Raw genomic sequence first — 11,217 nt, forward strand, 5'->3', positions numbered from 1 at the left:
TTTAGTACTTATTACAGTGCTGTGATCAGAGCCAGGTGCCCCTAAGATTTATAGACTTTTAATTCAGATAATTCAAGATGCTACCTCCTGTGCAATTGCTTCAGGTAGAATAAGGTGTTTCTTCTCCATGCGCTCACCCCATCTGTTATTTTACTGTGTTGCCATTATTTGTTTGCAAGTTAATTAGAGCAATATGTTATTCCTGAATTTGAATACCATGTCTTTCCTTCTTTGCAGTCATTCTGTCTAGCACAGCACAATATATTTTAAGGATTTGATAAATAGTTATTGAAGAAATGAAAAATCCTCTTGTCTCATTCTGTAAATTGCAGCTGCAATAACATTTCTTCTTTTTTGTTGTCTATTTCTGGTTTTACTTGTGTCAAGATTCAAGCAGAGTAATAAGCAGAGAAATCTTAAAATACTGTAGAGGAAACTCTTTAATTACTAAAATACCAGAAATGCTACTAATGAAATCATTCACATGGGTTGCACAGTGATTACTAAATTTTTTATTCTTGGAGAAATCTCAATAGAAATCTCCTGCTGATAGTGTAATTTAGGAGCCTCTGAGTAAAGGACATTTTTCCCACCAATATAAAAACATAAAGGTTTTCTTTTTGTTGTTGTTGTTGTTGAGAGGTTTTTGTTATAGGGCGTATGCGCTTGCCAGAAAGGCAGACAGAGACAGAGAGACAGAAAGCAACAAATTACCCCCCAGGGAAGATGGCCATGCCACAATCCCTTCTCCTCCATTCTTGGGATTTTGGGCACGCACACGTGCACGGCATGAGTTTAAGCCATCAGATCCGGGACTAGAACTACGGTCGACTACATGGGAGTCCAGTGACATAGGCATTATGCCAACTGCTGGTCCCATGTTTTGTTTTTAAGAAAGAGATTTTTGCTATAAGGTGTGTGCACTCCGCCAGAGAGACAGAGAAAGACAGAAAGCAAGAAATCACCCTCTGGGTTGGAGGATGGCCATGCTGCCATCCCTTCTTCTCCATTCTCCTCCTGGGATTCTGGGCACATACTCACATATGCCTTATATAAGTCTCAAGCCACCAGCTCTGAGACTAGACCCTCAGTCAGTTATGTGGGAGTCCAGCAACGTAACTATTATGCCACCTGCTGTTCCCACAGTATAAAGTTTTTAGAGTGTGACTCAAAAATATAAAGGTAATGAAGAGTATGTGTGTTTGTGTGTGCATAACACAATAAAAATAAAAATGATAGTTTTAGCTAATAAATTCTTAACTATTATAACATTTTATTTAGTTATGATATAACTGGAACTTTAAAATGATATTTTTGAAAATGAATTTCATTTGTTCATTAAAAATATTAGTTCAAGACTATGGAAATCTGTGATGATGCATTTTTTAAAAAGTAATATTAATAAATTTCTCAGGGCCAGCAGATGGTGTGGTGTTTGAGGCACTGAATTCTAACATGGCCGACCACAGTTCCAGTCCTGGACCTGGTGGCTTGCTTTCTCACTATCTCTAGTGAATGTGCATGCCCTGTAGCAAATAGGAAAATAATAATAATAATAATAAATAAAATGAACAAAAAAATTATCTATTTGAGGTTAGTTACTTTGAAAACAAAATTAATCCAGTACATTATTGAATGGTTCTTCTAAATTCATATTTTTAGGTTGCCATATATTATACATACCTCTACATTCTTTGGCCATGTACTTTCCCATATTTGGGGTAAAAAAGGACCTTTAACGAGAATCAGGGAAGGTTCTATAACATTCACATGTCCACTCCTTTTATTCTCTTCTTCTGACATGAAGTTGGTTGAGAAGGATGGATGTGTTGGAAGAATGTTACCTTCAAAGCCTATATGGTAGTTATGACTTTTCTTGTTCAGTTCTCTCTGTGAATTATTTTTATCCAGTTTAAGGAGAGATGAAGCTAAAATATTGAATCTGGAATTGTCATCACCATATTTTCCTATGAGGTTTCCCCCAGAGCTTTCTTCATTCATATTTGGAGGTTTTGGTAGCACAGATGGACTGAAACCAATGACTGGTGTTTTCCTATCTTGATGATAGGGGCCTTCAGGACTTTTAGAAGCAAATTCATTCAAAGATATTTGGTGTGTTTCTACTGAATGCCTTTTTGATTCCCAGTTTGGTGCATGGGGTATAAAAAGAGTGTTTCCTTCCATTTCATTAGGATAGAGTGGAATTTTATTACTGATCTCATCAACCAGCTGATCAAAACCCAGACTTATCTGGCTAGAAGGAAGGAATTGATTTACAGAGTGAACTTCTTGGTCATATTCTTCTTCACATGATTCATTTGGATTTGGATCTGTTTGCCAATAATATGCCATTCTTTATTTTATGTAATTGGGGAGTTGACTCTGTGCCAAATATCTTCTCAATATTAAACAAGAAGCTAGAAATTTTCCTAGAAAAAGCATAAAAAGAAGCAAAATCTTTTAATTAAGAATGAAAGGGCTTTCAAGATTGAATAATGATAGGTAAATATAAGTAAGTATTTTGAAGATTTTCTTAGCAAGTGAAATAATCTCTTGAGTAGTATAGAATACCATCAAGGTACACAAGAAGTCCCAGGGGAAGTGTTGACTTTGTACAGATTTATGAAACTTCTGTCATAGAAAAATAAGTCAACCTCAATTGTGACAAGAGTTTCACGATCTATCCAAAGTAAATTTTCCCCTTTTGACTCCTTTTCCTACTGAATACCTACTTGCTGATAATATCAGTATTTCCCTCTGTGCTAGCATGCTAAAATCTCTTTCTTATTAGCTAAACTGTCTCTGTAATTAGCGACTACCTCATTCCCACATGTACCTTAACTGTTTTCACCACTGCTTAACCAATTATTTTGAAACAGTTGTCTAGATATATTCCTCTTGTTCCCCAAACTCTTTAACCAATTGCAAACTATTTTATCCACTTTTAAAAGTACTTCCCTTCAGTTCAACAAGCTTCAAGTCAGTACATTCAACTGACAGTTTTTAGTCTCTGAATTTGTCTATCTGCAGCATTTGATACCATTCACCACACATTTTATTTTAAAATTTCCTGCTTCCTTATATTTACTATCTATGGTACTGTATTCCCTTGATTTTTCCTTGATTGGTTTGTCTCAAATAATCCTTTACCTATTACTCATTTTCCACCTGATCCTTATTAGAGCTTATTTTCTTCTTAATTATTCTCTGATGTGAGTGCTTTTACTTCCTGTATTAAATTACCATTTGTTTGTCAATAAGTCCAACCTAGACTACTACTACTCTTCTTATGATCCAGTCAATAGCTCCACTTAGTTTTTTTTTTAACTATCCAATTGAATGTCAAAAATTTAAGTCATAATTCATTCAAGAACTTGTTTCTATTCCAGTGTTCTTTGTGGCAGAAAATGGCCCAACCATCAGCTTAATGGCTCAAGCCAAAAACCAGGCTTTCATTTTTCCTCACCTTTCCTCACTATATCCAACAAATCACCAGTCTCTGTGGGGTGGGCCATGTACCTGGAATCTATTACTATCTTCTTTATGCCTGTTGTTAATCACAGTCCTAGCTCAAAGCTTTTGTTTTCTCACTTGAAATGTATTATAGCAAAAACTACTCCAACATATTCTGCAATCCATTCTGGTGCCCCATAATCCTTTTTTTTTTTTTTTTTACACTATAATCTTATGTTTAAGACCCTAAACAAGTATATCCCAGGTTCTAACTTTTCAATGGTTTCTTACTGTCTAGGATAGCAATTCCTCAGGTGACTTGGCATTTCCTCCATGGTCTGGGCTCACATACTTTCTAGTCTGACCCAGATCAACCTTTTTATCTGCTCTTAATCATCCTGGTCTTCCCTTGGCTCTTCAAAGGGCCTTATTCTTTTGCTCTTGACAGCATTTGGCCAAGGTTGGATCCTGGATACTTGCTTTACTTCTTGTCCAGCTAATTCTTTCTCATTATTCAAGATTAGGTGAAATAGTACTATTTCCAAGTAATTTTTGAATTCCCAGACTAGGTTAAACTACTTTGGAAGATATCTTATACATTTTATATTTTTCATTGTTACTAATCAGCACACTCAAAATTGTATATGTAACATTTCTCTTTTTCATTACATTACAGACATATCATGTTAATGTATTCTACTTCACTCAGAGTAGAAGCTTATTTGTGTTTGTTGAACAAATAACTTAATGGCTTTAAAAAAACCTAAAATTGAATTATGAGAAAATGAAATTGGAGGCCCATCCTGAGATCGATACTAAACTTTAGCTCTAAAATATTGCTTCCCTTGACCAAATAATGAAGATTTTCTTCAGAGACATCTTCGTCCAGATTCATTTCTAGGGAGTAGGGCTACTTCTTGTCTCCTTCTCTCCAGTTCTCTCTGTCTCACTCTGTCTCACTGTGTCTCCCTGTGACTTTTAACTTTTGTTACATTTTTTTAAGGTATTCTCTGTGTTCTCAAGCCCCTTCTTTGTTATTCTAACTGCTGCCTTGGTCTTCAGTTTTTTGCTTTTTAAAGTTAAAATCTAATGTTTTTTTAGGATTTTTTTTCCTTCTTTCTTTTTCATTTTATTTTTCCTACTTCTTTTATCTTCTCTAACTGTTTTCCTTTTTTCTTTATCTTTATTCATTGGTTGCTCAGCCTCTTCTCTCTTAGTGTCTAGACAGGTCCAAGTGAATAGGATCCAAACATCTGAATACAATTAGGATCAGAATATTCCCTATTCCCATAGAATCAAAAAGTGAAAACAGAACAGAAAAGAGATTGCAGATCACCTCCTTCCACATGCCTCTGAATGCTCAGATTGAACTTCAAGAATTAGGAAGAAACACACCATTCATTAGATGACTAGAAGTCACCACAGGGCCACAAGAAATATGAGAAAGCAAGAAAATACTTTTCCTCCTAGGGAAAAGAATAACTCCTCTTCATCTTCAGACAGTACTACTAAAATCATGGAAATGCCAGATAAAGAATTTAGAACATTCATAGTGACGAAGCTAACAGAAATGGAAGAGAAGAGAGACAATGAACTGCAGAAGAGGCAGGAGAAAGGAGATGACGAGTTCCAGGAGGTGAGGAAATTCTTGCAAGATCTAAAAGAGGAAATACATACTATAAAAAAGAATTAAATCGACCTGTTAGAGATGAAGGCTATAATACAGGAAGTCAAATTCTCCCTTGAAAGTGTTAAAAGCAGATTAGATCATACAGAAAATCAAATCTCATACGTAAAAAATAGAATCGCTGGCCTAGAAAAATCCACCTCAAAGACTGAGAAAATGGCCAACAAAATGAGAATAATATACGAGAAATACTAGATACCATCAAACGTCCAAACATCTGGATAATTGGTATCCCAGCAGGTGAAGAGACTCATAAGGGCATTGATAATCTATTCTATGAAATCCTACAAGAAAACTTTCCAAACCTAGAGAGGAACTCAAAGATCCAGTCCCAATAAATACTAGGACCCCTAATAGAATCAACCCGAGAAGGATATCCTGGTGAACCGGGGTATGGTGGCGGAGAAGTTGGACTGGGCCTGGGAGCAGCTGGAACAGCAAGTCCCTATGAACCAAGTATCTGGGCAGGATGAGATGATCGACGCCATCGGGGTGACCAAGGGCAAAGGCTACAAAGGAGTCACCAGTCGCTGGCATACAAAGCAGCCGCCCCACAAGACCCACAGAAGCGTGTGCAAAGTTGCCTGTATAAGGGCGTGGCATCCTGTCCCGTGCCCTTCTCTGCAGCACATGCTGGGCAGAAAGGCTACCATCTTAGATCAACAATATCTACAAGATCGGCCAGGGCGACATCATCAAGGATGGCAAGCTGATCAAGAACAACACCTCCACCAATTACTACCTGTCCAACAAGAGCATTAACCCCCTGGGAGGCTTTGTCCATTATGGTGAAGTGACCAACGACTTCGTTATGTTGAAAGTCTTTGTGGTGGGAACCAAGAAGGGAGTTGCAAGTCCTTGATGATGCGGACCAAATGGCCTCAAGTTCATCAACACTACCTCCAAGTTTGGCCATGGCCGCTTCCAGACTGTGGAGGAGAAGAAAACATTCATGGGACCACTTAAGAAGGACCGAATTGCAAAAGAGGAAAGAGCTTAATATGAGGATCAGATCCAGCAGATGGTAGCATCTCAATAAAGGCTGCTTTCTAGTGAAGAAAAAAAAAAAAAAAAGATTCGCAAGAGAGAAACGTCAAGTTACTTACAAAGGATATCCCATCAGTCTAAGTGGACCTCTCATCAGAAACAATGTGAGCAAGGTAAGAATGGGAAAATATATTCAAAATGTTAGGAGAAAAGCAATTGCAACCAAGAATACTGAATCTGGCAAGATAATCCTTCATATGGGAAGAAAAGACAAGAACATTCTCAGATAAAAAGCATGAATTTACCAACACCAGATCAGATCTCCAAGAAGTTCTCAAGGGAGTGATATACCAGGAAAATTAATCATAAGGACAAGTCTGGAATTGAATATTATACCCCAGAATTTATTCAGGAAGCTCGAACCACAACAGAAGATATATTAAGTACCTGGGAATGAACTGGCGAAATAATACTTTATGACTTTTAACTAAAACATTACTGATTTTCTTAGGCTTTGTTTTCCAGTTTTAAGTATTTTTGTCCTGTCTTGAGCTGCTGATAGGTTCATGTACCTACCATTTGAACAGAATATTAACCTACTTCCTGGCTTTAAGTTTTAGGCAAAATTCTTTAGCATTTCTTTGATAAAACTGCTTTTCTTGAAATTAAAAAAATATATTAGAAATACCTATTTAATGACCATAATAAGCTATATAGCATCAGCTAGGTGCTACCTTATAGTATATTTGTTCTACTCAGAGTTTTATGCCTAAAGTCAGATATGTATTCATAGATATGCATATACCAGCTGAATTTGCCATTGAAAATAGTTAGATTATTTAAAAAATTTTGTGAATTAATAAAATGTGGGGGAATAAAAGAAACGGAAAACAACTGTGGACATCTGAGATAGTGTAGGAAGAGGGTGGGAAATGCCAGAGTGTGAGAAATAGGGGTAAAAAAAAATCTACCTATATAGATATGGATATAGATATGTATATATACATACATATATATGTATATGAAACTAGAAATGGAAAATTATTGACGATAGCATATATGACTTATTTTTGGAGAGGTTTTTGCTATAGGGCACGTGAGCTCACCAGAAAGACAGAGACAGACAGAGAGACAGAAAGTGAGAAATCCTCCCCCAGGGGGGATGGCTACGCCGCAATCCCTTCTCCTCCATTCTCTTCTTAGGATCTTGGGCATGCATGCACATGCGCCTGGCGTGAGTTAAAGCCACCAGGTCCAGGACTCATACTGCAGTCAACTACATGGGAATACAGAGACATAACCATTACGCCAACTGCTGGTCCCGATAACATGTATGATTAAGCCACTATGCAGTTTATTCTAGATGGGAAACCACATTTAGTATGCTGTGATGATGTTCAGGGAATGAATGTAAATTAACTAATTAAAAAAATGTTTCAGAAGAAAATTACAGTGCAATTGTAACTGGATTCCAGCTTTGTCCCTATTTTTAGTTTAAGGTATTTTGTGAATCAATAAAATGTGGGAAAGAAAAGAAAATGAAAGTTAAATGTATATGAATTACTTTATGGTGTTATTAATTTTTATAATAATTATATTGTGGGGACCAGCAGTTGGTGTAATGGCTTAAACTTATGCTGCACGCGTGTGTGTGGGTGACCAAGATCCCGAGAGGAGAATGAAGGAGAAGGGACTGTGGCATGGCCATCCTCCCTGGGGGATGATTTCTCACTTTCTATCTCTCTGTCTCTCTCTTTCTGGTGAGCACACGCATCCTATAGCAAAAACCTCTCAAAATAAAAAATTTTATTGTGTACTTGTTAAAGACAAAAAAGAATAATTATAGTAATGATTAAGCAGGATATATAATTTATACCACTGTTTTTGCAATGGAAATGGATTTTTATTATATTGGCATTATGGTTTTTAAAAATTCACAATTATCTAAGAAATAAATTAATTAAATTTATTATATTTTACATATTTTAACCAAGAAATTTCAATGATAGAACTGGGAAAGATTTTGGAGAGATATATGTAAAAGATGTGTAGAATGAAGTGTTAACTGGAAAATAAACCTTAAAATATTATTTCAAATTATTCTGGTAATTCATAAGTCACATAGATATAGCACAAAGCCTTTTTTCAGAAATTGTCATTTTTAAGAACTACTTAATCTTACTTATTATTATTATTTTTAAATATTTGTGCACTCACAAGAAGGAGAAATTGAGAAAGCAACCCATCAGGTCTGGGACTGGAACCGTAGTCGGCCATATGAGAATCTAGTGCCTTAACCACCATACCACCTGATGGCCTTGAAATTGCCATTATTTATGTCTCATGTTTGTAGTGAAAGCTATGTTTCATTACAGCAAGTTATATTCCTTCACTTATCTGAAATGGAACTCAGAATTTGCCAATAGGTGTGACTTTAACTTTGGCCACCAAACCTAATATCTGGTTTATCTTTCTTATGCTGACTTGTTCCTTTTTTGTGATAAATATTGCTATCTTAAAGTGAATTTTACAATTTGGGATAATCTCAAATCTTGATTTTTGACATTTTTTACAATTATTTTTGTAGAACACAAGGGAAGTCTTTAAATATGGTATCCGTGCTCTAATGTTGAAATTAGTTAATTTTACACCAAACCACCTTGTTATTACTATCAATAATAATGGAAATGGTATATAACATTTTCGAGCACCTACTCTGTGTTAAGCTTATGTACATGTACATATTCACATGTATTAACATAGTTATTTCTCCTCACCTAGTCAGGTATTTCATATTATCATCATCACTGAACAAATGAGGAAACTGAAGTATGAAAAGGTGAATCAATTACCTAAGGTGTCAAGGTTTGTGCTCACAGATTTATTTTAAATGGCAATTAAATAGAAGTACTTCGGTGACTCTACTATACTAACATGACATCTGGAGAGTGCCAGGATTTAGTCACTGCACTCACTCAAACCTTCTCTACTGAAAAGCGTTAACAACTTGAAAAGTGTTTCAAGTATTTCTGATACCAAACATGAAATGGTATAAGACTCTCTGGCCAAAAACAAAAACAAAAACCAAAAAAAACAAATTAAAAAAAAATAATACACCAACTCATTATCATGTAATAAAGAATAAGAAATACTTATCAAAAGTGTAATAACAACAAAATATCTTCCAACTCCATTTTCTATATTAAATTTGGGAGGGAGAGGGTTTTGTGTTTTTTTTTTTGTTTGTTTGTTTTGTTTTGTTTTGTTTTGTTTTGCTATAGAGCGTGTGTGCTTGCCAGAAAGACAGAGACAGAAAGTGAGAAATCACTCCCCAGCGGAGATGGCCAGGCCAAATCCCTTCTCCTCCATTCTCCTCTAGGGATCTTGGGCATGTACACAACATGCGCCCGGCGTGCGTTTAAGCCACCGGGTCGAGGACTCAAACTGTGGTCCAGCAACATAACCATTACTCCAACTGCTGGTCCCAATTTAAAATCTCTTTACAATCATAATCTAGAAGCTAGAATTTTTTTTTTTTGAGAAGTTTTTCTTTTTGCTATAGGGCATGTGCACTCGCCAGACAGACAGAGAGAGACAGAGAGACAGGAAGCAAGAAATCCCCCCCCGGAGGGATGGCCATGCAGCAATCCCTTCTCCTCCATTCTCTCGAGATCTTGGGCACGCACGCACACGCACCCGGTGTGAGTTTTAAGCCACCGGGTCTGGGACGCAAACCATGGTCGACTACGTGGGAGTTCAGCGACATAGCCATTACACTAACTTCTGGTCCTTGGAATATTTTCTTAGTTAATAAACAAACTAACACAAATGCTCTTTAGTGCCAGCTGGTAAATGTTTGCACTTGGCCTTATGAAGTAATATATAAAATAGTTAAAAGAAGTCACACACACACACACACACACACACATTGATTTTGAAGAAGAATGGAACAAGTAGTAGAACCATAAGTATAACAATTGAAAGAGCATGCTATTGGTTTCTGATTTAAGACTCTAAAAACTATAAGACATGTGTGGTAGGCAGAACTATGGCCCCCAAGTATTCTCAGTCTTCAATGCCTGGAATATGTGAATATTTTTAAATTGGAGAAGAATGAAGGTGCAGATTGGTAATTTTCCTTATCAGCTGACAATAAAATTGGGAGATTCTCTGGGTAAGCCATCAGAACAAATGATCTTTAAAGGTGGAAGAGAGTGGCAAAACAGAAGATCAGAGTGATGTGCCAGGGGAAGGACTCAACCTACTTCTGAAGGCTATGAAGATGGACCAAGGGTGACATGGACCTCAGAGGGTGAGCAGCCTCTAGTAGAAGGAGCTAGAAAGAACTAAGGAAGGCTCTAGAGCCTCTGGAAAAGATTCAGCACTCATGACTTCTTGGTTTTAGCACCACAAGACCCATGTTGGACTTCTGATCCACAGAACCATAAAATGATAAGCTCATGTTATTTTAAGCCACTAAGTTTATGATAATTTATTAGAGTAGGAATAGAAAATGAATACATTGTACAAACTGGAAGCTGCTGCCTAAATGGATAAGAAACCCAGGGACTGGAAGTGTAGAAGATCATACAAAAAACTGTCCTCTAGGGGCCTGCATGTGGCCACCGAGCCAGTGCGTGGCCGCTGGGCCTGTGCGTGGTCCCCCCCCCACCTCTGGGCCTGCGCGTGGCCTCTGGGCCTGAGCGTAGCTGCTGGGCCTGCGCATGGCCGCCAGGCCTGCACCTGCACGTGGCCTCCGGGTCTGCGCGTGGTCACTGGGCCTGCACCTGCACGTGGCCGCTGGTTCTGCACGTGGCGGCTGGGCCTGTGCGTGGCAGCCGGGTCTGCGCCTGCGCATGGCCGCCGGGCCGCAGGTTGCAACTATAAGCAACAGAAAGAAACTTTAGCTGTCTTAAACCAATTGAGAAATATATTGTATAGGAGGATTTTCTCTACCTATGGACAGTGAGAAGATGATGGTTACCAGCCCTGCATTACCTCAGGGAAAAACAAGAACTACTCTACCATTCTTAAGGAAGCCAGATGCCCGAGGATAACTCACGCTGCAGATCCCCACAACACCATTCCCG

At 37.6% G+C, this 11,217-nt stretch overlaps 1 protein-coding gene and 1 pseudogene across 4 annotated transcripts in view; one reads left to right on the forward strand and one right to left on the reverse strand.

Annotated features, from left to right (window-relative positions):
- PIK3C2G (phosphatidylinositol-4-phosphate 3-kinase catalytic subunit type 2 gamma) overlaps positions 1–11,217 on the reverse strand; it is a 469,433-nt gene that overhangs the window by 423,160 nt on the left and 35,056 nt on the right. For 3 of the 4 annotated variants that reach the window (XM_027767815.1, XM_006167334.3, XM_027767814.1), the window contains one exon: positions 1,684–2,429. The exons of the other annotated variant lie outside the window; for it this stretch is intronic. In XM_027767815.1, the coding sequence (XP_027623616.1) occupies positions 1,684–2,352 (669 nt within the window). In that variant the 5' untranslated portion in view covers positions 2,353–2,429. The remainder of the gene's footprint in view (positions 1–1,683; positions 2,430–11,217) is intronic. 4 annotated transcript variants of the gene reach the window in all.
- LOC102482817 (60S ribosomal protein L3-like) lies at positions 2,471–6,140 on the forward strand (annotated as a pseudogene).

The sequence above is a fragment of the Tupaia chinensis genome, unplaced genomic scaffold (assembly GCF_000334495.1).
Source record: "Tupaia chinensis unplaced genomic scaffold, TupChi_1.0 Scaffold144702_1, whole genome shotgun sequence".
Classification (NCBI taxonomy): Eukaryota; Metazoa; Chordata; class Mammalia; order Scandentia; family Tupaiidae; genus Tupaia; species Tupaia belangeri.